The following is a 27097-nucleotide window of genomic DNA, read 5'->3' as shown; positions in this document are numbered from 1 at the left end:
GAATTCATTACTGTTAGGTAGGTATGTGCTATGACTAGTAACAGCTCGACAGCATATACAAGATAAATATTGGGAGTTGCTGCAAAGCATTTTTATTTTTAAATAAGTTTTTCTGTTTTAAATTATTTTTAAATTAACATTTGTATGTGTGTTTGTGTATGTTTATGGATACACCAGGGCCTCTTGCCACCACAAACATCAGATGCTTGCACCATTTTTTGCATCTGCCTTACAGAGTTAGCTTGAGAATTGAATTTAGGCTGTGGGTTTTGCATGCAAGTGCTTTTAACTAGCACCTTATTTTATTTTTAATTTTCCTCCCTTTCTTTCTCTCTCTTTTTTTCTCTTCCCCTCTCTCTGTGTATTGGCATACCAGGACCCCTTGTCACTGCAAACGAACATCAAATGTTGGTATCATTTTTTGCATCTGGTTTATGTGGGTGGCTTGGGAATTGAACCTGGGCTAGCAGACTTTGCAAGCAAGCAACTTTAACCATTGGTCCGTCTTCCTAGCCTCCAGGAAAGCTATTTTAGAGTTAGTGTAAAGAGTAGTGTGAGGGCTGTAGAGATGGCTTAGTGGTTAAGCACTTGCCTGTGAAGCCTAAGGACCCCGGTTTGAGGCTCGATTCCCCGGGACCCACATTAGCCAGATGCACAAGAGGGCACACGTGTCTGGAGTTCATTTGCAGTGGCTGGAAGCCCTGGCGTGCCCATTCTCTCTTTCTCTTTCTGTCTCTCTCCCTCCCTCCCTCTTTCTCTGTCTTGTCACTCTCAAATACATAAATAATAAACAAAAAATTTAAAAAACTTAAAAAGAAATAAAAAAAGAGTAGTATGAGAACTAACCATGTAGTATATCCTTAAAAATGAATTGAATATTAGTAGTTTTATAGAGACCCAAACCAAAGATGATGTGCTCAAGTATGAATGGTGTATGTATAGGACTATCCTAAACTGGGGTCTTAGAAAGCCTGTCTCCTGTGGAATAATAACTCTATGCATGTTCACATATTTGGAATGTGCTGGACTGTGTGAATAGGTTTCCTTATGTAAAACAACTTAGAACTATTAATATCCTCTCCATAGGGGAAGGATTTCATTTATAGCATGCCTCTCAATTTTTTTGTTTGTTTATTTGTTTTATTTTTTCAAAGGTAAGGGTCTCACTCTAGCCCAGGCTGACCTGGAATTCAGTATGTAGTCTCAGGGTGGCCTGCAATTCATAGCGATCCTTCTACCTCTGCCTCCCAAGTGCTGGGATCAAAGGTGTGCACCACCACTCCAGGGTAACTTTTTGTTTTTTTGTGGATGGGGAAGAGGTCTTGTGTAGCCCAAGCTGGTCTTGAACTCATTATGTAGTTGAGGATGACTTTGACTTTCTGATCCTTCTGCCTCTACTTCCTGAATGTTGTGATCACAGATGTGTGGTACCATGCCCAGTTTTATGTGGTGCTGGGGATTAAACGTAGGGCTTCATGTTTATTAGGCAAGCATTCTACCAACTGAGCTGTACTCCTAGTCCACACACCCCAGATTTAACCACAAAAATCTTCCCCTCCGTGGCATATCATACCTTTTTCACACCCTTGCAAACGATATAAGGCTGACCTTGTATGCATGGATTCTGTATATTCTTTATGTGGTTTTCTATAAAGATTGCATTAACTCAAAATAAGAACTTTTGATGAGAATTGTATAACGAATAATGTATTGTAGCTCACCTGCCCAAATAACCTTTTAGAATTTTAAAGTCCACACATAACACTCCAGGATATCATGGTTCTCAGCCAGAAGTATACAATACATTACTTGAGCTGCGCATAGTGCTGCATACTATAATCCTAGCATTCTGGGGGAAGAGGCAGGAGGATTGTTGTGAGTTCAAGACCAGGTCAGCCTGGGCTAGAGTGAGACCCTACTTTGAAAAAAAAAATAGTTGAGGAACTCCAAGCAAAATATACTGCATGTGTTCTGGAGCTTATTGGAAATTATTAAATTTCATCAAATTCTTAGGTTTAGCAAAGGTTAGAAACCACTTTAATTGTAGGTAAGTCAGTTGTATAATAACAAGGACCTGTGTTCCCAGGCAGATTCAGTAAAGCTATGACAGAAGGTAGCTTCACATTAGTCATTATTGGGTTAATGACTTTAAACACTGCTTAGCAGTGCCTTATCTATCAGTCGTTTTTAACTTTTTTTTAAATATTTTTTTTTGTTGTTCATATTTTATTTATTTATTTGAGAGCGACAGACACAGGGAGAAAGACAGATATAGGGAGAGAGAGAGAATGGGCGCGCCAGGGCCTCCAGCCACTGCAAACGAACTCCAGACGCGTGCGCCCCCTTGTGCATCTGGCTAACGTGGGACCTGGGAAACCGAGCCTCGAACCGGGGTCCTTAGGCTTCACAGGCAAGCGCTTAACCGCTAAGCCATCTCTCCATCCCCGTTTTTAACTTTTTAAAATTTAAAGCACTGTTGTTATTTTCTCAAGTTAAATGTATGTTGATAAAAATACACTTCTGAATAAGTAGTCTATCCAGTGGCTTCATCGTCTTTAAAGCTGTTACCATTTGTATTGGGGATCCTAGAGGTTAGCTCTCAGGAAAATTCCAGGATTACTTGACAGGGGTGCTGTGTGATAGGAACTGCACAGGCAGTGTCCTCCAAGAGGCCATGAACTGCTTTATGGAGATGCAGAGGCAGACACAAGTTTTGCGTATAGATGGAAAAACAGCCTCACTTTGATAATGGGGAAGAGAATGAGCAGCTCCTGGGACTTAGGTGATCTTCAACAGCTAGTTCAAATTCAGAGAATTTACCCTTTGCCCACCCACCCGCCTGAGGGGCACGCATGTCTATACCTGGCTCCCAGCCTGCACAGCAGTCCTTTATGGGCTCTTCAGTAACTTCCTAAATGTTGACCCTGGTGGAATTTGGAAAGAACATTTTTCTAGTTAACATTGCTAAATATGGGAAAATTACTGATTCGCCTGTGAACCTATCACTAAATTGTGTTACCTACTTTTGTAGGGTCTCACTCTAGCTCAGGCTGACCTGGAATTCACTGCGTAGTTCCAGGGTGGCCTCCAACCCACAGCATCCTCCTACCTCTGCCTCCCAAGGGCTGGGATTAAAGGCGTGTGCTGCCACGCCCTGCTGAATTCTTTTAGATAATACTTTAAAGGCTACAGCCTTCAGGGCTGGGGAGATGCCGCAGTGGGTAAAGCTCTTGCCATGCAAGCGTGAGGACCTGGTTTCGGATCCATAGAAGCTACGTAAAGCATGATGCAGTAGCATATGTGTGTAATCTTAGTGTGCCTACATCAAAGTGCGGGGAGACTGGAGATCCCTGGAAGCTTGTGGGCCAGGTAGTGTTGCATACCCAGTGGAACCACAAAAAAGACCCTGCTCCAAACAAGGTGGAAGGTAAGAACTGACGCCCAGTCTTGTCCTCTGATTTTCACAAGTGCTGTGGGGCACATAAGCCCATCCTCACACGAGCACACACAAATACACAAAGAGATTAAAAAAATGCAACTAGATCTGGGCCCAGTGGTTTATGTCTGTAATCCCAGCACTTGGGAAGTATAGGTAAGAAAGTCAGGAGTTTAAGGCCAGCCTGGACTGCATGAAACTCTGTCTACCCCCCACCATGAAAGAAATAGGGGGCATTCAAAATGGAAAGCAGCAGAATTTAACAAATTATAGCTTGCTTTTTATTTTATAGATTAGAACATAGAACTATAGGAGTGTTTCCAACTTCTATGTTTGCATGCCAAAATAGAAATAAAATTAGAAATTTAGTATACTCAAATAGGTAGGTTAATAACTCGAACCTCTTAGTATTTATTCTCTATTAACACTGTCAACTTAGTTCTATTCAGATTCTATAATTCCACTACTAAGATTGCAAATGAATGTATTGCATAAACATTTATGTTATTCTTTCCTGCCATTTACTGAACTAATTTGTTGAGTATAGTATTTTATATACTAAGAATGCATTACTTTTTTTGAGCAAATATTTACTGTGTACCAACTATGCAAGATACTATAGGGAAGACCAGGGCGTGGCAGTGCAGGTTTGCAATCTTGTACTCTCACCCTCTTTCTCCCCTCTCTCCTCTCTTCCTTTTCATTCTTTTTTTTTTTTTTTAATGTTTTTTAATGTTTTTCAAGGTAGGATTTTGCTCTAGCTCAGGCTGACCTGGAATTCACTATGTCAGGGGTGACCTCGAACTCTCGGCGATACTCCTACCTCTGTCTCCCAAGTGCTGGATTAAAGGTGTGAGCCACCATGCTTGGCCACTTTCCTTTTTTGGTGATGCTAGAGATTGAACCAGGGCCTTGCATATGCTAAGCATGTACTCCGTCAGAGCTGCCATCACTTCCATATTCATTTCAATATCCAAATATTTGCAGCTTGTAAATTAAGAGTAATAGACTGAGCTATAGATTTTCCTTTTCTAAGATGGTTTGACTTAAAAGATACTTTGATGAGAATTGTGAGGTAACTTTGGGGAAGGCTATTAATGTGTCCAGTTATCATTTAAGAACATATTTATAAGTGGACAGAGCAGAGAAGTAATCTTTTACTGTGTAATAACTCAGATTTTCTAACTTCACCATTTGAGAAGTAGAGATAAGATTTGACCCCAAAGATTTTCATCAGAAAGCATGTAGGAGTTTTTCTCTAAAATTAAAAAACTGCAAACTGTGTCAGTTTACATGTGTTGTGTGTGTGTCTGTTGTCTGTAAATCTGTAAATATATATAAAGTTTGTAACAACAGGAAGAGCATATTGCTTTTTTTTTTTTTTTTTTTTTTTGAGGTAGGGTTTCACTCTAGCTGACCTGGAATTCACTATGTAGTCTCAGGGTGGTCTTGAACTCATGGTGATCCTCCTACCTCTGTTTCCCAAGTGCTGGGATTAAGGCATGCACCACCACACCCCACTCATTGCTTTTTGATGACTGAATGAATTTTAATTAATCTGTATTTTTTCCTTGAAATTGAAATGTTTTCAGGGGAAATTTATTCTCTTTTTCTTCATTCCGAGCCCACAAATTTAACTAGAATTAAACTGCTAGACATAAAAAATTGTTTTAATTTCAGCATGTTAATATGACTTTTAAATGCATGTATAAACACTTCAAGCACTTAAACATTTTTATTTTGTTTTATGATAAAATACTTAATATATTAAGCATGACTGAAATGCTTTTAATTTTTAGAGTAAGGATTAATTCATCTTTTAGGAATAATGTAGAACAGTTATTGCTAATTTTTTGCATTGACTGAATGTATTTGATCAAGAGCTCTACAGATTTTTTCCCTCAAAAACAAAACAAGCATATTTAAATGGAATAGGTTTATCAAGTATAGGTTATAATAGTTGATACATAAGGCCAGAATATTACCTTGAATATTGGAAAAGGAGTTAAATACTAGTTATTTAGGGAATCCATTTTTACAAAATTTTGGGTTAAGATGTAGAATCAGAGGTTTTGATATAAGGAAGGAACTCCATAATACATTGATTTAACTCATACACTATGTACCAAAACATTAAAATTTATTCTAATGTAAAATAAGACATGTGATTTACAATTTAGCTTTATGAATAATTTACAATAAACATACACAATTCTTTTCTGATTTCATTTTCACACAGTGCCTTGAAGATAACGTTTTACTGTCTTAAGGATTGTTATGGAGCTAAGTTTTACTTTGAAATGAGAGCACCTTTTCCAAGTTGCATAAAGTAAAAACTTCTCCACAAAAATTTATCTTGTATGTGAAGAGCTGTGAGGTATGGGTCACTGGCTTTGCCTTACTAAGGCAAGTGTCTGTGTTCCTGATGTTGTAAGTACTCATACTAGTGAGGATTATTTTTGCATTATGTGATATTTTTTCCATAGCTGTTATTTGGGTGCCTAGTGGTTCTCCTTTAATTTCCCTTTAATTCTCTTAGTTTTCCAACAATTATAAGAAGGATAAAGACTCCATATCCTGCTAGAATTTATTTGCAGTCTACAAAGGGCTAATCTTGTCAGGAAACTTACTTTGTAACCTATACTACTAATCCAGACACCCCACCCCCCTCCAGGTAGGATTTCTAGCCCAGGCTGATCTAGAATTCACTCTGTAGTCTCTGGGTAGCCTCAACTCTCAGCAGTCCTCCTACCTCTGCCTCCAGAGTGCTGGGACTAAAGGCATGTGCCACCACGCCTGGGTTCATTCCTTCTTTTTTAAAGAACAAAATCCTTATCTGGACCATCCCCTCTCTAGTACATATCTTTGGGATTTTCTTTTACCTGTCCATGGTTATTTTCATTTTTAGCCTAAAAAATTATTTTTATGAGAGAGCATTAGGGTGAGGGAGGGAAAGAATTGGTGTGCCAGGGCCTCCAGCCACACATCTGGAGTTTGATATTGGTGACCCTGTGTCTCGAGAGTTGAACATGGGTCCCTAGGCTTCTCAGGCAGGCGCTTTAACTGCGAAGCCATCTCTCCAGTCCCATTTTTTGCTTTTTTAAAAAATGGACTAGAGAGTTAATAGGGTTAAGTTTTAGACTTAAAATAAAAATATCTTATTTAAGAATTATTTGGGCCAGGCATGGTGCCACATGCCTTTAATTCCATTGTTTGTGAGTCAGAGGTAGGAGGATTGCCATGAGTTCGAGGCCACCCTCAGACTACATAGTGAATTTCAGGTCAGCCTGAGCTAGAGTGAGATCCTACCTTTAAAACAAAGAAAAAAAAAATTATTTGGGAAGTATTAAAAAAATACTTTCGTCATAACATACTTAGTGGTTGTTATATTTCCTTATAGTATTTCTTTTTAGTTTGTGGTGGTTAGAGGGTATTATCCCCTCACTGAAGGTAAACTTCTTTCCTAATAATCTGTCTGTAATCTATTTTCTCCCTAGTTTATGCTAGTTCAACATTCTGGAATATTATCACTAATCATTGTAAGAGAGTTTAATGAGCAGGTTAGAACAGTCTGGTTACTTGAGCCACTTAATAGATGGTAATAACTCAATTATATTGTTGTTTGTTTTATGTGTATTATTTAAATTGAGTATAACTAAAAGCTCAAGTAAAATTACAGTTGACAACATGATAAATTAAAATCTTAATATGTAATATTTTGTATTTTTTTTTAAATTTAGATGCTTATCTTTTTGTTTCCAAATCAAAACAATGGACCTAATCTCAGGGATGTGTGTATGTGTGTGAGCACATGCATACCCAGCATCTCTTCTGACCCCGCCTCCCCTCCAGTTGAGGACTGAACCCAGGGCTTTGTGTTTGCTAGGCAAGCGGTTATCTACTGAGCGGAATCCCCAAGCCCCTCTGTTCTGAATTCATAGCATAATATCTACTAGATGAGTGATGAGAAGTAGATAACTATGTTGAGTCTACAGTGTGTGTGGATTCAGGTCATTCATAAAATACTTTCCCAATACTACTGACATGAGGAAGAAAAGTTGCTCGGATATAAACTGTATGGTAATTAAACTGGACAAAAGGACTTATTTTAAAATAAGGATTTTAGACTTAAAAGATTATTAGCAGAGTGAATAAAATATATAATAATTAGCCAGGTGTGGTGGCACACACCTTTAATCCTAGTACTTGGGAGGCATAGGTAGGAGGATCGCTGTGAGCTCAAAGCCAGGCTGAGACTACATAGTGAATTCCAGGTCAGCTTGGGCTAGAGTGAGACCCTACCTGAAAAACAAAAATATATAAGAACTAATTTATTTTGCTTATTGTTTTTTATCATTTCCTACTGCTACAGAGATTCTAAAGCAAAGGTCTCCAAGTATAGGTATTTCTCAATTTATATAAAAGCTGTATATGAACTTATTTAAAGTATAGTAAGTCTGCTTGTTGATAAAAAATGATATGATGAATCCTTTTGTTGAAAAAGCACCTTAAACTAATATTGCTTATATACTTTTGTTATGTTTTGTGACAAGATTTCACTATATAGCCTAAGCTGGTCTTGTATTTGCTGTATAGCTTAAGCTGGCCTTGAACTTCTTGCTTAGCCTCCTGAGTCTAAACTTTTGGCAGCATGCCTAGCTTTTAATATTATCCTCTTTTCCTTTCTTCTCCCCTCTCCTCCCCTACCCTTTCCCTTCTTCTTTATTTTTTGAGATGGGGGTCTCATGTAGTACAGGTTGGCTTGAACTTGCTGTGTAGTCCAGAATGACCTTGAGCTTCTTAATACAGATGGCATGCCACCATGCCTGGCCTTAATACTCATTTTTAGTGTGCAGTTGATTTTACCTAATGGTTCAGTTACATTAAAGTTGTAAGAAAGATGTCCAGTAGGGTTCTTATTATTATCTTATATAGAAAATAGAAAATTATGAGCAAGTTACCTTAACTAAAGGTGACCTTCTAAAATAATCATACCTGCTATATTTTATTCAGCTTATATTAATTTTCTTCTCACATTTTAATGATTATTTAAATAATGAGCGATGGGATAGTGCAAAAGATTTTGTGGTATGCCACATGTCAGAACTGTGTTATCGAGTTAGGTGTGGTGGTGTACACCTTTAATCCCAGCACTTGGGAGCAAAGGTAGGAGGATCACCATGAGTTTGAGGCCACTCTGGGAATACTGAGTGAATTCCAAGTCAGCCTGGGCTAGAGTGAGACCTTACCTCGGAAAACTGAAAAAAGAAAATGTATTATCAAAACAATGCTAGAGAATTTACTAAACTTACACTTCCATTACATTTTCTGTTAAAATTATCCTCATTCTTAAATTGTCTTCAAAATGGCATATGGACCTTTAATCAGTGTTAATAAAAATGTGTTAGTATGTCCAGGAGTTATGGATTTATGAATGTAAATAACATGAAAAACTTATTAGTTTCTATGTTTTCATTTTTGTTTTGACTTCTGTTCTTCCTTAAAGTTCAGAGAAGTTACTATTAGCATCAGGGGTTGGATAGATAGTTTCAAAACTGTATTAAACACCACAGTGTACATGAGAATGTGACATAAAAAATGAAGGAGTAATTCACACAAAAAAATTTGTTCTTCAATAATGAAGTGTTATTCATACCCTATCTTCCAAGATTTTGGGAAGAATGTTATCAACTGCTGTTTATTTCATTGCATTTTCTTTATATATTTTACCCATCTATGCTTCTGACATGTAACTCACCTAGATAAATAAAATTTTTGGAAAAAAAAAAGGTTCTTGTTCCTCTATGAAGGATAGTGTTGGATTAGTGATTTCCTTCCAGTTACATTAGGTGTTCCTGAGTCAAGAAACCTGCTTTCTGTAATGAGGTTAGCAGTATTGCTTTATAGTTAGAATTATGAAAATAGATTTTATATGACATTTAAGGCCCAGTGAGAACATTTCTAGGTTACCTTATATATCCTAATAAATGACACTGAATTATCTTTGATTCTGAGCTCTCTGTAACAATGTTGGAAATGTTGGTCATTTTCTTTTGATCGGCTTATCAAGTAGTTTGAATATCTTGAATCATTCCTCTTATTTCTTTGGTTCTTTCAAAGTGGTAAGTGAATTCTTTATCATAGATTGCTTTTCTCGGCAAGCAAGATGACCTTTTATTTATCCATCTGATAGTAGGACCGATGTGACCCCTAAAACTATTTCTGTGGTGGAAACTTTGTAAAGTTTAGATTGTTCGTAGCTGAGATGAGTACCGTGGAACAAGTTACAGCAGACACCGACTCAGTTTTGCTTTAAAATGGCTGAACTCCTGAACAGACTGTCAGTGCATATTGTTGCATTTCATTTCCAGTTGGCCCTGTATTTTTTGACATTTTCCTTTTTCCAAAAAAAAAAAAAGAAAAGCTGTATGATGTTATTCTGAAGTAAGCCATGCATGCAGCTTTTGATCTTTGTAAAGTTGCTTTTCCCAGAGATTGCACTTTTCTGCATTAATTTTTTCTGTTGATGTTTATTTTTTATTTTTAAATTTTTTTCTTTTTAGAGTGAGACAGGCAGAGCGAGCAGAGAGAGACAATTGGTGCTCTAGGGCCTCAGCCTCTGCAATCAAACTCCAGACATGTGCGCCACCTAGTGGGCATGTGCGACCTTGTGCTTGCCTCACCTTTGTGCCTTTGGTTTATGTGGAATCTGGAGAGTAGAACAAGTTTTTAGGCTTTGCAGGCAAGCATCTTAACTGCTAAGTCATCTCTCCAGCCTGAAGTTTATTTTTTCAAGAACTGCTTTAATAATGGCTGCTTTCTTATTCAAATTATTCTGCATATGCATTGTTTCTTTGGTAATAATGAAAATGTAGGGTATATATTTTTTGCCATTTACAAATCTAAATTTTTATAAAATAGTATTCTGGAGTTTTCTCTTAAGTTCTTTTGAAAACAACTTTCTTTTTTTAAATATATATATATATATATATATATATATATATATTATTTATTAGAGAGAGAGAATGGATGCACCAGGGCCACTAGCCATTGCAGACAAACTCTAGACACATATACCACATTGTGCATCTAGCTTTATGTGGGTACTGGGTAATCAAACCTGGGTCCTTTGGCTTTTCAAGTTAATGCCTTAACCGTTAAGCCATCTCTCCAGTCCTGAAAACAATTTTCTTTCTGTATCTCTTGAAGTTTACCCTTTTTCCTCAGTCCTTTTGCTCACGGGTCATTCCCTCACACCTTATTCTCTCAGCCACCATGCACATATGCACACACGCTGCCCCTTTAGAGGTCACTTGGCTGAGTAATTTTTTTCTTCTTTTTTTTTTAAAGCTATTTTATTTTTATTTATTTATTAGAGACAGAGAGGGAGAGAGAGATTGAATGGTTGTACCAGGGCCTCTAGCCACCGCAAACGAACTCCAGATTCATGTGCCACCATGTACATCTGGCGTATGTGGGACCTGGAGAATCGAACCAGGATCCTTTGGCTTTGCAGGCAAAGGCCTTAATCGCTAAACCATCTCTCCAGCCCCGGCTGAGTAATTTCTAAGAACCCCTTTTTCAGACTAATGTCTTTTGTCACTATGTGAGCTGAGGCTGAGTGCCCAGGCAGTGGTGCTTCCTCTGAGCTTGTGTTTTGTAGGTAGCAGAGTGTATGGAAAGGGAAGCAAACAAGTGATGAAGTGGAGCAGAGCTCCTTCTATCAATAAGATGGACTAGTGTCTGAGCTCTTGTGTTCTGTTATGTCTTCATTAACTCTCAACAATCTATGAAAAAGTGAGAAGTGAAATAATTTACCATCTGAGCAGACATTAAATCTTAGGTGTCTAGGCTTGGTTCAGTGGTTCAGTTCTCAGCACTCACATAATGCCAGATGCAAAGCAGCACATGCATCTGTGATACAGTGTAGAGCCAGGAGAAGCCAAAGTTCAAGGGCCAGCTGGTCTGATAATAGTTTTGTAGTCTAGCAGTTGACTTGCAGAGGCAAGCAACTGTCTAAAAGAAAGTGGAGCACAGATACCTCAAGACTGTCCTCTGAAACACACGCACACCCCTCCCCCGACAAAAACCTTCTGTCTACTACTGCCCAAATCTGTAGATTGCCTTTCTCATCCTGTAGATACCTCTTTGCTTGACAATGAGAAAATTCTCATTCAGATTCCTCCTAACAGAGATTCAGGTTTCTCAGTGAGAGTGGTAAATGCTGAGGATGAAGGGTTCTGCATGCTTAAGCGACTTAGCACAGCCCTGTCTCAGAGTTTTCAGAGGGTTGGGGCTATCCTTCAGTGGTAGTTCTAGCATGTATGAGAACCCTGGGTTTCTCAGTATTAAAAAAAGATATGTGTGGGGAGGGGTCTGGTGAGAAAGGGAATGATTAAATTGTGTGATTTTTTTTTTTTTTGGTTTGATTTTTATTTTTACTTTTGTTATTATTACTGTTACTATTTTGTCTTTTTTTTTTTTTCTTTTTGAGATAAGGTCTTGCTCTAGCCCAGGCTGACCTGGAATTCACTATGCAATCTCAGGGTGACCTCGAACTCACAGCAATCCTTCTACCTCTGTCTCCCCTCAAGACCCTCATGATAGGAGGAAAAGATGATGACATCAAAATAGAAGAGAGACTTAACAGATAGAGGAAGGCTATATGATGGGATGTGGATTTGTGAGAAGGAAAGTGGGGGAGGGGGAGGGGAGGGAATTACCATGGTTTATTATCTGTAAGTATGGAAGCTGTCAATAAAAAAAGTTGAAAAATGTTGGGATTAAAGGGGTGTTTAAAGTTAGATTTTGTTTTGCTTTGTTTTTGTGATTTTGATTTTTTCCCCCATTAGAATATTTGAAAAAGAAACTAATTCTGGGGCTGGAGAGATGGTCCAGTGGTTAAAGGTGCTTCCTTGAGGGCTGGAGATATGGTTTAGTGGTTAAAAGAGCTTGTTTGGAAAAGAGACTTATTTTATTCAACATTAAAAAAAATTCTTTTGTTGTTGTTTATTTATTTGAGAGTGAAAGAGAAAGAGAGAGAGAGAGAGACAGAGAGAGAGAGAGAGAACACGGGAGCGCCAGGGCTTCCAGCCACTGCAAACGAACTCTAGACGCCTGTGCCCCCTTGTGCATCTGTGGGTCCTGGGGAATTGAGCCTCGAACTGGGGTCCTTAGGCTTCACAGGCAAGCATTTAACTGCTAAGCCATCTCTCCAGCCCTTTATTCAACATTTGATGGAATCATGCAGAAAGTTGAAGGTCTTAATAAACTTTAGTGTATTAGGAATGTGTGGCAACACAGATGCACGTGTATTTTGGAATTTCAAAAGTTAGAACCTGTTTGTATAGCCTAGAAGACTAGTACAGGCCTATCTAGCATGAAATGCATGAGCTGGTGTTGCCCCTCCCTCTTTCTGCGATTCCAGGAAATTCCAGAACCTTGTCCATGATAGGCCGGTGCTTTATTACTCAGCCCTGAGTTGATTTTCTTAAATTAAAAAGTTGGTGGATTTTCTTGACTTTTAATTTTTCTTCTTTTATTATTGCAAAGAACAAAACTTTAAGTGATTTTGATTAGCTGGGCATGGTGGTACATGTTTGTAATCCCAGCACTTTGGACACTGTGGAGGAGGAGCCCCTGAGGATCTGGGTGGGGGTTAAGAAGGTTCGCCAGTGAGGAACTGCATGTGGATAAACCACAGATAGATGCGGTAGATAGATAAACTAATTGTTGCAAATTTACAAAAGAGAAGCTTTTAAGGATTATAAAAATAATCAGTAAGTTTCTCATATATTGATTTATTTTTTTTTAAAGTTTGGAGTGGGGGCTGGAGAGATGGCTCAGCTTTTAAGTCACTTGCCTGCAAAACCCAACAACCCAGGTTCTATTCCCCAGTACCCACCTAAAGCCAGATGCACAGTGGCTGGAGGTCCAGGTGCGCCCAATACTCTATCTGTATCTCTTCTTTGTGCCTCTCTTTGCTTGCAAATAAATAAAAATATTTTTAAAAAAGATTGGGGTGGACATCAGTACGCAGATGGGAGAATGTGTAGTTTGGGTAACTAACTTTATTTGCTGGAAGCCTGGACTGTGCTTATGTTAAGGATTGAATCTTAAACTGGAAAGGTTTCCATGTACAACGACTTAGAGTGACTGTTTTGATGTTCTTCAAAGTTAAAGGAATCTATTGGTAGTGTTTCATTTGTACATAGCACTCCATGTTTGTTCTGTACAGTAATGAGTTGAGTTCCATATGTTAATGTATTGAGTCTTCCTAGCTTTTATGGTCTGATAGTTGGGCCTTTTTTTTTTTTTTTTTTTTTTCCTGGATACCTTTTTTTTTTTAGATAGAATCTCACTCTAGCCCAGGCTGATCTGGTATTCACTTTGTAGTCTCAGGGTCTCAGGGTGATCTCAACTCATGGCGATCCTCCTACCTCTGCCTCCCGAGTGCTGGGATTAGAGGTGTGCACCACCACAGCCGGCTGATACTATTTTTTTTTAAAGGCAGATTAAAATAACTATAAAGTCTTAACATGTGTCACAATTTTGTGTCAAAAGAATTGCACTTTAAAATAACATAACAACTGGGCATGGTGGTGAATGCCTTTAATCTGAACACTCAGGTGGTTGAAATAGTAGGATTGCCATGAGTTTGAAGTTAACCTAGAACCAGAGTGAGCTCTGGTCAGCCTGGCTAGAGTAAGCCCAGCTTCAGAAACAAATAGACACAAAAGCCATCACAAGTTGTCACCGCCATGTGTCTAAAAACCATGTACTGTGCGCTGCTCAGAAGACAACCCTGATGTCAGTGCTTTCAGTTCACTTAGTCTTACTTTGCCAATGACAGGTGTGAGATGACCTTGGAAGACAGGATCCTTAGTTGTGGTTTCTCATTGAAAGACAAAGTTGGAAAGGCAACCATCCCCTTCCATTACCGGAGTTTGTATACTGACCTGTAATTGTTTTTTAATATATTGAGAATGAAAAGCAACAATGTCATGATTTACTTTAACTGTTAAGTATAATTAAAGTATGGAAATATTGCTGTCTTTGTTGATGATACATATTAAATTTAAGCTAAGTTATAAGGTATGCTGTTTGGAAATATGGAAGATACAAGAATGAAGCCAGATAACAAGTTTGTGCTTATATTTTCTACTGATGAAGACTTTCAGACAAGTTATTTCCGTGGGTAGGTGATGTCACTCTGCATGTGTGCATACATTCGTACTTATTTGCATGATTATACATGTAGGAGTAGTACAATTTTGACTTTGACCTATTTCCTCAATATGAGGGTGGAGGTGGGGACTGTGAGGGCAAGAGGCTCTGAATGTTACTAGTAATAGAAGTTTTAGAATAAATCAGCAAATAATTCTTTGCCAAACACTTGGGGGGGAGGACCTCATAAGGCTCTTTCAAAATTACGCTGGTCAAATAGTCAATATTGTACTTGGCCCTCTTCTGCACTTCAGGATTTTGGCATCACACAGTATCTGGACTCCATAATAATCATTTTGAACTCTGACGAAAACATAGAATGATGCAGTTTTCTTTTCTTCCTTAGAAAAGAAAAACCTCAATGTGAACAAATTTTTTTTTTTTTTTTTTTTTTTTTGCTATTTGAACTGAAACCCATTATGCATAATGTCAATTTTTTTGGTCTCTGATAAACTTGATTTGCCCTTCAAGGGGAACTAGGAATTACTTTTGAATAGGCAACTAATTGCCACAATCGTCAGAACTTCATATTGTGATATGTCTGTTCTTTATATAGCATTATCTGGTAATTCATTTGCTTTCTGTGTTTGATCATTTTGACTTTAACTGTGTTGCTACATGAACACGGTTGGAAGATTGTGTTAGAGATAAATACCCTGTGTATTCCATGTTTTGTTCAGGGACAGTTTTCTACAATGGTTGTGTGTATTGAAGCGGCAATCCTTCATTGTGTGGCATTTTTTGATTCACTGATATGTATTCATAGTCAAGTTTTATATTGTTAGATATTTAAAATGTGTATGAAACAAATGGCTTGCTTGTGCTTCATAAATAGCTATTGGCAGAGATACAACATTCATTTCTTTTAGCTTTATTCTAAAATGGTAATAGCAGAGGGATTTCCTAAATGAAAACTTTCTTTTTGCTTTTGCTACCATGTTAGTTAAAGGGTAGCAATACCATTTGAAAGCATGCATCTATTCTATAAGCATGAATATTGAATTATTTTCGCATGAATTGCTATAGTACACTTACTTTGGTCCTCAAATGTAGTTAGGGTGATACAGACTTGGGAGATAGTTCTTATTTTTCCAGTAGTTACAAATCATTTACTTGCAGTGAGGGCTTGTCTTTCTTAGGAACAAGAAAGTATACATTTCCCTTAGCCTTCACAAGCCATTCAAAGCAGAATCCTGAAAGTGGGTTTTGTTGACTGTTGTAGTGTATAACATCCCTGTTATTTAAGGATTTTCCTGAACATCAGTAAATTAGTTAAGTAGAGCTCTAGTGTTAGCTTTGCTAAATAAAGTCTGCCAGAGACTTTTAGAGTTAGTTACTAAAAGAACCAGAATCATTTTCTTAAAAGATTAGAAGTTAGGTTTTAACAGTTCACTTCAGTTTTTCCACCTTCTGGTGTCTGTCCCTTTCCTTAGCCTGCTGCTCTTTAGGGATAATTCAGGGTCATGTTGTTCAGTATAGTCTTCTGTTCTTCATAAGAAAACCATCCTTTCCCTCCTTCCAAAATGTGCCCCTCATCTTTAAAGCTTAGCTCTTTTTTACACTTTTGAAAAATACTAGATGTATAAAGTGCAGCTTTTCTAATTAAATACAAAGATAAGGATAGGCTACTGGCATGTAGAGGGTTTTTACATTTGAGAGGTATTTCTCACCCCACAAGTTAGATACAAGTATACATTTTCTTTCCTCCCTAGATGGACCTCCAGTTGTAGCTCATTATGATATGTCTGACACCAGCTCTGACCCAGAAGTGGTAAATGTGGACAATTTATTGGCGGCTGCAGTAGTTCAAGAACACAGTAATTCTGTAGGCGGCCAGAACCCAGGAGCTACCTGGAGGACCAGCGGGCTTCTAGAGGAGCAGGATGCAGAGGCAGGTTGGTCTCCCCACCCCTTTCTTTTATGATTCTGTGCATGTGACCCGCCAGCTGTCTCTCCTTGTAGTAGGATCTGCTGTGGACAGAAGGCCATATACACTTGACTTCTCTGCCACTGAATGGGTTATAGCTAAAAAGATTGGAATAGCATGCCATTTGTCTCTCTCAATCAGATTTCGGGAGTCATGTTTCTTGTGTTAAAAATGCCCAGTTCATGGGGGGGAAAAAAAGCTGAGGTACTGAATATTCTTTGGTCAGTCTTTCCCCTCTTTTCTTCTGGACAGCTATCCCACAGCTTGGGTAAGGAGCTGTGGGCACTTGAGAGTGGGCTTGCTCTCCAGCTCCCTGAGGCGTCCCCAGCCAGCTCTCCTCACCTTTCTAATCCTATCTTTTTGCTTTCTGCTTCACTTGTCTCAGGAAGAGTCTCCCTCTTGCATTGATCTTGGCTCTGTGCTTAGTCTTAAGAGTGGCCACTCTTAACCACTTCATTCACTAAGAAACCCATAGCTAGTACCTTTGGAAACCTAGAATGCATCCATGTTTCCTGCAGTTTCTTCATTATAATTTAAACCTTTTAAAAATGATTAGTACTTAAGGTAAAAAGATAGAAAAAACAGACTTCTTTGTGTCTTTGGAGGAGTATATACCTTGGTTTTATGAACTAATATGGTAGTTTATCACTAGAGTATTATTTTATGGAAAGTTAGTTTTATAGTACAAAAATTATAATTTAGAGTTTTTGCCATTAAAACACAGTGTTATTAATTGTCCTGTATTCGTTCATAATCAACTTTCAGATTAATTCACTGTGACTAATTTGGAAACTAGATGTGGTTTTGGCTGCTAATTGCTTGTTTCTGTGTGTCTGTGTCTGAGTGCATGTGATGTATGCACGTGTTTGCAGTATGTGTGTTCTGTGCACACAAGTGTGGAGGTAAGAAAATGATGTTAGGTGTCCTGGTTCTTCTGCCTTATTTCCCTGAGGCAGGGTCACTGAACCAGAAGACTGGCTGACCAGCAAGCTCTAGAAATCCTTCTTTCTCCATCATCCACAGCATCAGGGTTGCAGGCATGTGCACATGTGCTTGGTTTTTTCTGTGGGTGTTGGGGATCAAGCTTTCATAGCAAGGGCTCTTCTTGCTGAGCCGTCTCTCCAGCCCCCACTTACTTCCTGTTTGCTCTTGGGTCAGTCACTTTTACTTTTTATTTATTTATTTAAAAATATTTATTTGCAAGCAGAAAGAGACAGACAGAGAGAGGGCAAGCATGCCAGGGCCTTCAGCCACTGTAAATTAACTCTAGATGCATGTGCCACCATGTGCATCTGTCTTACATGGGTCCTGGGGAATCAAACCTGGGTCCTTTGGTTTTGCATGCAAAGGCTTTAATGGCTAAGCCATCTTTCCAGCCCAGGGTCAGTCATTTTTCCTCGGGACTTTGGTTTTTTTTTTGTGTATATAGAAATACTTGCTTGCCTAAGAAATGTTAATAGTTTATGTCAGTACTTTGAATATAACTAATAATATTTCGAGCCTACGTGGCAGCACACACCTTTAATCCCAGCACCTGGGAGGAAGAGATAGGATTGTTGTGAGTTATAGGCCACCCTGTGACTACAGAGTGAATTCCAGGTCAGCCTAGGCTAGAGTGAAACCTTATCTCAAAAAATAAACAACCTAAAAGCAAAACAAAACAAAAACACCCAGAACCAGAAGTAATAATACTTTTATTGAAGGATAGTATTGACCACATTTTGGATAGCATATATTCCAAAGCTATACAATTTAGTTCTACATACTATCTGATTAATCTTTGGTTCTTAACCAATTGCTGATTAAGTAATCATCCTATTTCACTTTTGCTTTCTAGTTTCCTTGATGTTGTCATTAAATATGAGTACTTTCTTCTGAATTCTTGGGGAAAAATGAACAATTTCCAGCATGTTGTTCTTCATATAGAGAATAATCCCACAGAATTGTTATAGCAATCATATTTTCAGATTTAAGTATAACCATACCTTAGTATATGTAGATTTTTTTTCTAGAACCTCTGGTTTTAAAAATCCACAGCCCAGGCACAGTTGCTCACACCTGCAATCTCAGTACCTGGGAGACTGAGGTAAGAGGATCTGTGAGTTTGGAGCTATTCTGGGTGAGAATGAGCCCTGCTTCAGAACTGCTCTTCCCAGAAAAACAGCAATAACTGGGTATAGGGGCTTATGCCTATAGTTTCAGCATTTATGAGGCTTTTTAGGAGGACTGTCAGGAGTTTAAGGCCATCCTGGGCTACAGAGTGAGACCCTGTTTCAAAACAAAACAAAATACAGGCATACTCAGGTTCCTTATATAAAATGGCACAGTATTTGCATATAGCCTATGCATATCTTCTCCATACTTTAAATCATCTCTAGATTAGTTATGACACCTGCTACATTGTAAATGTTCTGTAAATAGCTCTCATACTACATATTGTTTAGGGAATAACAAAAAGACTTCATGTTCAGTTCAAACATGATTTTGTTTTTGCATTCTTTGTCGAATCTGTGAATGGAATCCATGGAAGTGGAGGGCTTGCTTATTTAAAACACTCTTGGGGCTGGGAGATAGTCCAGTCAAAAGAACATTTTCCTCACAAGCGTGAGGCTCTGCACTTGAGTCCCAGTGCCTGCGTAAATGCTGGGAGTGGCAGTGTGTGCTGGAACCAGCACGGGGAAGATGGGGACATGCAGATCCTAGAAGCTCACTGGTTAGCCAGTCTAGCCTTGTAGTGAGCTCTAGGCCAATTAGAGATCCTGTCTCGAAAAGAAGTGGGCAGCAAACCTGAGGATAACATTCGAGATTGTTCTCTGGCTTCCACATGTGCGTGCAGCACCTGCACACACATTTGTGCCACATGCAAGCACACACGTACACTCCACAGAGGCATCACGCTTGGGTACCAGCCAGCATTCTTTCTAAGAAATAACATGGTGAATGTGTGAGGAGGGAAACTGAACGTTGCCTTTTCCCTTCTTACTGCAGAGCTATCCTCAACAAGTGTATTTTAGAGTGAGTTGTTATCATTGCAGGCATTCTTTGTAATTTCCCTTTTAGTTCAGTGCTTTGTAAGATTTATGCTTATTAAATGAGTTTATTTCCTTGTGTTTTTCCTCTGCTACTTAGTATCCCACTATATGACTGTATCACATCTTAACTCTCTTGTTGAATGTTAGGATGCCATTTTAAATGATGCTGCTGTTAATAGTTTATGTGTTTCTTGGTACATGTGTGTTTAATTTCTTTAGGATATAATAAATAAAACACACAATTATGTGTAGGCTGTACTTTAGGAGAGAGTCAGTACTGTTTGACTATAACAATTTCTTGTGAAGCCATTTATTCTCTTTTAAGGTTCTTTTTCCTCAATCTGACAACACGAATATGTGAATAATAAGTAAAATTGCCTATCTGTGAATCTAAATATACATAAAGGGGTCAACAGAATTTAAGCTTGAATACTAGTTTAGTTTTGACCCTTGCTCTGTTTTGATGGTCAATCTGGTTCCTTCTTTCTCGTTTCACAACTAAACAAAGTTAGTTATTGAACTGACAGCAACATCTCAGCTCAAGTCTGTAGCCCCAGTGCATTGAGAGTCATGATAGTAGCCACTGGGTGTAGAGTAGCTTGCCTCTTCTTCAAAACCATTGGATGACGATCTTGTCATCCAAAATAGTCACAACTGTTTAATAGCTCTAGCTTTCACCTAGGTAAAGACTTGGGTAACAACCAGATTTTACAAACTAATTTGAGGCCAGGTATGGTGGCACACACCTTTAATTCCAGTACTTGGGAGGTAGAGGTTAGAAGATTGCTGTGAGTTTGAAGCCATCCTGGGATGACAGAGTGAATTCTAGGTCAGCCTGGGCTAGAGTGAGACCCTAAGGGGAGTCTTTAGTCAGCAAAAGACTTACAATTTTTGTCTCTCCTATTACCATGCATTTACCTTTTCTTTCTTGAAGTTGGAAGTGTGGTATATGGTGCTTTGGAACCAGCAGCCACTTAGAAACTGTGTGACCACAGGTAAATTTTGTTAAAGCCCCAGCTTTTCTATGTAAAATGGGGATAAAGCTAGACTGTGGGGCTGGAAAGGTGGCTATGTGGTTACAGCACTTGCCTGCGAAGTCTAAGGACCCAGTTTCAATTCCCCAGTGCCCATGTAAGCTAGATTCACGAGTGGTACATGCATCTGGAGTTCATTTGCAGTTGTTAGAGGCTCTGGCATGCCCATTCACTATCTGCCTCTTTCTTTAATAAATAAATAAAATTAAACAAACCTTAGAACATGCCCCCCTCCCGATTATTATTACCATTAAGTGAAGTAACTTATAATGGGCTTGGTACAGAGTACAACACCCGGTGGAAATGCTTACCATCATTGTAACATTGTACCACTAATAATGCTTAAGTAGACTGAAATAAGGAAGGAGGGATAGTGGGTCAGTCAGTAGATTTCTAGTCCAGTGTCCTGCTCTAGAGTAGGTTGCTTTTGCTATAATATTTCATCAGCCTTGCCTGAAAGTAGAAATTATTTAGAGTGTGTATAAAAGTTCAGAATCCTCAGTTTCTCTTTGAAGGTTCTATTTATAGATCTGAATTAGGATTCAATCTCTTATCAATATCTTTTGCCCCTTCTCTCCCCCCGCCCCGCCCTTTGAGGCAGGATCTCATATGGTAGACTGGCCTTGCACATGCTTTGTAGCTTAGACTGGCCTGAAACTTGAAATTCCCCTGTGTTTGCCTTCCAAGTGCTGTGATTATAGGTGTAAGTGTCACCAAGCCTGGCTGAGATTTTTCTTTTAGATAACTCCTAGCTAATTCTTGTATCCAGAAGGTTTAGGAAATGCCAGTAAGTATATCTGAAATCTGAAACTTTTACTTATTGCCTGTAACTGCTCACCATAAACACCTGTAGAGCCAGGCATGACAGCTCATGCTTTTGAGGTCAACCTTGATTATATAGTTTCAGGACTGCTTGGGCTACAGGGTGAGACTCTATCTCATAAATCTAAAAACTGGGGCTGGGGAGATGGCTCAGTGGATAAAGTGCTCATCACACAAGCACAAGGACCTGAGTTTGGACACCTAGGCCCCATGTAAAGTTGGAAGTGAGAGCAGGCATCTCTTGTCCCAGTGTGCCCATGGTGAGATGGGAGGCAAAGACGAGGATCATCAGGAGCTGTTGGGCAAATATGAGAAGTAAACAAGAGACTCTTCCCTCAAACTAGGTGGAAGCTGAGGACTGACACCCAAGGTTGTCATCTGACACGTACCATGGTATATTGGTGCATACCCTCACACATAAAGATTTAAAGATACAGACACCAGAAACCAGGGGCTAGGAAGATGGCTCAGTGGTTAAAAGTGCTTGCTTGAAAACCTGATGACCAGAGTTAAGACCCTCAGGGCCCACATAAAGCCAGAACTTGAAGTAGCACTTGTATTTGCAATCCCAACACGTCTGCGGCAGTGGGAGACAGCCGGGAGAATCACAGGGCTTTGGGCAGGCTGTCCCAGTATTTGCAGCGGCAAATGAGAGACCCTGTCTCCAAAAAGGTTCAAGGTGAGGACCATCACCCGAGGTTGTCCTGTGAGAGGTTGCTATGGCACGCATGCTCCTATATACATATGTACACATCAGATACACACCAGAACAGGATCAACAAAACTGTAATTGGGGGTAGTTGGGGCTAAATGCAACAGAAGTCTGACCTACTCTTGGTTGTAAAGCTTATATTTGTGATAGACTGAATATACTCAGATTTTTTTTTTTGTGGGAAATTACCAATTATAAATATCACTCATTGTATTTGATCTTCAGCCTTCTGATCAAGAAAATGGTCTTTGAGCATTTTCCCCCATACTTAGATACAGATGGTAACCTTCTTCTGTTTAGAACAGAAGTGTAGTGGCAGTGCAAAGAGAAACAAATGTAGAACTTTTAAATTATCTGACCAGAATGGCCACTAGCGGAACAGGGAACAGAGCAGTCTTGTGAGGGAGATCGTGTTTGACCATACCCTTTTTGTTTACCTGGTTACCTTGCTACTGACTGTGTTAGGTTTCTGACCTCTTTCCCATCTCTTAAGGTTGTCTACTGTTTGTGCTAGAGGAGCCAGTACAGGTGATAGTCTGCATGGTTGTGAAACTGAGGCGTGGTGGCTTTGGATTCTCCTTTAGTCCTCATCTGCTGCCGTCACGCTGTTTGAGGACTGCCCGCCAGTGTGCTGCAAGGCTCAGGCTCCTCTCTGTCGAACCCAGTAGATTTTCCACTTAGAAAAAACTGCATGATTCTTCGGAAGACAAAAGAAACTGTTGATGATAATTCAGTCACTACTTTATGTTGCTGCTGCTCCTGCCCCCACCCTCCCTACAATCCTGATAATGGTTTCTGCCTTATTTAGTTAGGTGTCTGTGGTGGGAGGACAACTTTTTAAAATCTGAGAGTGAATTATCTTTCTAAAGATCTTCATAGGGCATTGCAGAGACACCCAGCTTCTACAGTGTCCTCATGTAAGTGCTCTGCTCTTTCAATTTAGTGCGTGCTCATTGTGGCCTTCGCCTTTGTTCTGCAGGTCTTGTTCTTGTCCTTAACTGGACAAGGTGCTTCCTTGATAGTATTTGTAGAACCTCATAGAATTTTTAGCTTACTTTTGTGAATTTTTTTTTTTTTTTAGGTAGGGTCTCACTCTAGGCTGACCTGAAATTCACCATGAAGTCTCAGGGTGGCGTTGAACTCACGGTGATCCTCCTACCTCTGTCTCCCAAGTGCTGGGGTTAAAGGCACGCTCTACCACGCCTGGCTCGTTTGTGAATTCTTCAGATACTGTTTTGTTGTTGAATTCCTGTGAGGTCAAGGCAGGGTGCAAAGTGGAAGCAGATAGGGACCGAATGCCAGAGCATGCCAGGCTCTGCCCAGGAGCTCCGGGGGGAATGGCTCCCCTTCTGAAGATGGCTATGTTGAAAGCACAGGACTAATTGTCCTTGCTCTGAAACAGGAAGAGAGGCTTCCTTGAATGCTTTTGATGTGACCCTTGCAGAGTGTGACTCACATGTTCTTGTTGAATGAGCTTAACATAGTCATACTTTGCATGCTTTTAAGGCTAAATGAATACTGATTTAGGTAATCATCTTTTTTTAGTATTTGGAATTCCTCTGGTGTGAGTCTTAGCTGACTTGTTATCTGTATGGCCCATTTTCTCCAGTGTTTTTGACAGGAAATGTGAACCTTTCACACTATTAGTCTAGGCATCCTAACATGTTCTAGGAAGCTTGTATTTAGCAGACCCATCACAGCACTGTGTCTCATATTTTATCTCACACTGATTTTTTTTTTACTAAATTATTCAGATATTGGTTATAAGAATATTTGCTTTAAGTGGTCTGTTTTATAGTATCATACAGGTCCTATAACAACAATTCTATATGCTAATAAAGTTGGAGTACAATGTTTTGTTTATTTTGGAGACAGGCTTACTACTCCAGGCTGGCTTTCAACTCAGTATTTATTTAGGTAATGTTGGCCTAAAACTCACAGTCTCTAGCTGGGCATGGTGACACATGCCTTTAATCCCAGCACTCGGGAGACTGAGGTAGGAGGATTTCTGTGAGTTCGAGGCCAGCCAGAGAGTACATTACATAGTGGATTCCAGGCCATTCTGGGTTGGAGAGAGGCCCTACCTTGAAAAACCAAAAAGGGTGGGGGTGGGGCCTGGGAAGAAGCTAACACATCAGCTTCCAGAAGCTGGGATTACAGGTATGTGTTTCTAGATAACCTGTTTTTGCACGCATTTAAAAAATTGATTAATTATTATTATTATTATTATTATTATTTTTTTTTTTGGTTTTTCAAGGTAAGGTTTTGCTGTAGCTCAGGCTGACCTGGAATTCACTCTGTAGTCTCAAGGAGGGCCTCAAACTCTCGGCGATCCTCTTACCTCTGCCTCCCGAGTGTGCCACCACCGCCTGACTCTTAAATATGTATTTTTAATTTTTTATTTAGTTTATTCATTTATTAGAGAGAGAGAGAGAAAGAATGGGTGTGCCTCTAGCCACTGCAAACAAAAGTCTAGACGCATGTGTCATATTATGCATCTGACTTATGTGAGTCCTGGGGAGTTGAATGTGGGTCCTTTGGCTTTGCAGGAATACGCCTTAACCTCTGAGCCATCCCTCCAGCCCTTATATATTTTTATTCATGTATTTGAGAGAGAGACAGAAAGAGGTATGAGAGGGAGAGAGAATGTGAATGTAAGTATGGGCATACCAGCGCCTCCAGCCACTGCAAATGAACTCCTGATGCATGGACCACTTTGTGCAGTTGGTTTTACATGGGTACTGGGGAATTGAACGCAGGTTGTCAGGCTTTGCAGGCAAGTGCCTTTAACCACGGAGACATCTCTCCACCCCCCCCTCCTTTTTTAAAGACAGTATCTTGTGTGGCCCAGTCCAACCTTGAACTACATATAGAGCCAAAAGTTCAAAGCTGGGTTTGAACTTATGATTTTCCTGCCTCAACCTCCCAAGTACTAGGATTATAGGAGTGTGATGCCAGCCTTGGCTTAGACTGTGACTTTTTTTTTCTGAGGTAGGGTCTCACTCTAGTTCAGCTGGTCTTGAATTCACTATGTAGTCTCAAGGTGCTCTTGAACTCATGGCGATCTTCCTACCTCTGCCTCCCAAGTGCTGGGATTAAAGGCGTGTGCCACTGCACCTGGCTAGACTGATTCTTGAAAAATTTTTTAATTTTATTTTTTCCTCGATTTTTATTAACATTTTCCATGATTATAAAAAATATCCCATGGTAATACCCTCCCTCCCCCCACTTTCCCCTTTGAAGTTCCATTCTCCATCATATCCCCTCCCCATCTCAATCAGTCTCTCTTTTATTTTGATGTTACGATCTTTTCCTCCTCTTATGATGGTCTTGTTTAGGTAGTATCAGGCACTGTGAGGTCATGGATATCCAGGCCATTTTGTGTCTGGAGGAGCACGTTGTAAGGACTCTTACATTCTTTCTGCCACCTCTTCCGCAATGGACCCTGAGCCTTGGAAGGTGTGATTGAGATGTTACTCAGTACTCCAGTTACTTCTTTCCATCACTATGATGCCTTCTGAGTCGACCCAAGGTCACTACCATCTGAAAAGAGAAGATTCTGTACCCAAAATGAGAGTCATATTAATATAAGGGTATGAATATTAAGAAGTGCTTACTGGGCAGTTTGATGAGCATAGTATATACATTTAGCCAGACAGCAACAGATACTACACTCCTAAGGCTCATGACTACCCCTATTGTTTTTGTAGGTTTTCAGTATCAGGGATGTATTCCCTCCCATGGAGCAGACCTCCAGTCCAATGGGAGGGCAGTTGGTTTCCACCATTATAGATGTGCCACTGAGTTTTAAATTAAAAAATTATTTCTTGCTGGGTGTAGTGGCTCATGCCTTTAATCCCAGCACTCAGCAGGCAGAGGTGGGAGGATTGCCATGAGTTTGAGGGCACCCTGAGACTACATAGTGAATTCCAGGTCAGCCTGGACTAGAGTGAGACCATACCTTGAAAAACAAAAACAAAAAAATATTTCTTTGCATACATACACATGCACCTGCATGTGTGAGAGTGTGGGTGTACGCGTGTGCACATGAGCGCGTGCAGGGGCATGCTAGAGTATCTTGCTGCACATGAACAAATGAATGCCCATCTGGCCTTACAAGGGCAGATAGGGAATTGAATCTGATCAACAAGCTTTGCAAGCAAGCACTTCTAACTCCTGAGCCATCTATGCAGCCCCTTGGATTATAATTTTTATGTCTGCAGTTGCATAGCCAAAATTGTTTGGATCTAAAAAGTATGAAAGCAGTTTATAAATTATTGGTTTCTGGACCTGTAATGAATAATGTTAGAATAATCTGCAGTGTTTATTCCCCCACCCCAAATATCCTAAAAAAGGGTTGGAGAAATGGTTTAGCTGTTAAGGCACTTGCCTGCGAAGCCTAAGGTCCCAAGTTCAATTCTCCAGGTCCCATGTTAGCCAGATGCCTATCATGGCACATGCATCTGGAGTTTGTTTGTAGTGGTTAAAGGCCCTGGCATGCCCATTGTCTCTTTCTCTCTCTCTCTCCTCTTCTGTCTCTAATAAATAAAAATATGAGAAAAAAATCATAAAATAAACAAATGTAACATAGTTACGTTTAATTTTGTTCTTATTCTTTGAAGGGGGGTAAAAGCCAGGGGCTGATAGTTCTAGCTCTGACATGAGGCTTTAGAAGTACAGGGTCAGAATGAGGAGTCCTGCTTAGTGAAGGAAGACTGGTATTCAGAAATACTGATGACTACCAAAAGGTCCCAGCACTTAGGAAGCAGAGGCAGGAGCAGCACTGTGAGTTCGAGGCCAGCCTCAGATGACAGTGAATTCAAGGTTAGCCTGGTCTAGAATAAGACCCTACCTTAAAAAAAAAAAATGTGAGAAATTTAAATTAGAAGTATGGTATGACAAATGGGC

At 39.5% G+C, this 27097-nt stretch overlaps 1 protein-coding gene across 3 annotated transcripts in view; it reads left to right on the top strand.

The window, feature by feature from the left end:
* The window catches only part of C2H18orf25 (chromosome 2 C18orf25 homolog), a 111333-nt gene that overhangs the window by 61183 nt on the left and 23053 nt on the right, over positions 1-27097 (top strand). For 2 of the 3 annotated variants that reach the window (XM_004656816.2, XM_045144536.1), the window contains exon 4: positions 16375-16557. The exons of the other annotated variant lie outside the window; for it this stretch is intronic. In XM_004656816.2, coding sequence (XP_004656873.1) covers positions 16375-16557 — 183 coding nt within the window. The remainder of the gene's footprint in view (positions 1-16374; positions 16558-27097) is intronic. 3 annotated transcript variants of the gene reach the window in all.

Source organism: Jaculus jaculus, chromosome 2, assembly GCF_020740685.1.
Source record: "Jaculus jaculus isolate mJacJac1 chromosome 2, mJacJac1.mat.Y.cur, whole genome shotgun sequence".
Classification (NCBI taxonomy): Eukaryota; Metazoa; Chordata; class Mammalia; order Rodentia; family Dipodidae; genus Jaculus; species Jaculus jaculus.
Note: the sequence above shows the minus strand (reverse complement) of the source record. Positions and strands in the feature narration are given on the sequence as shown.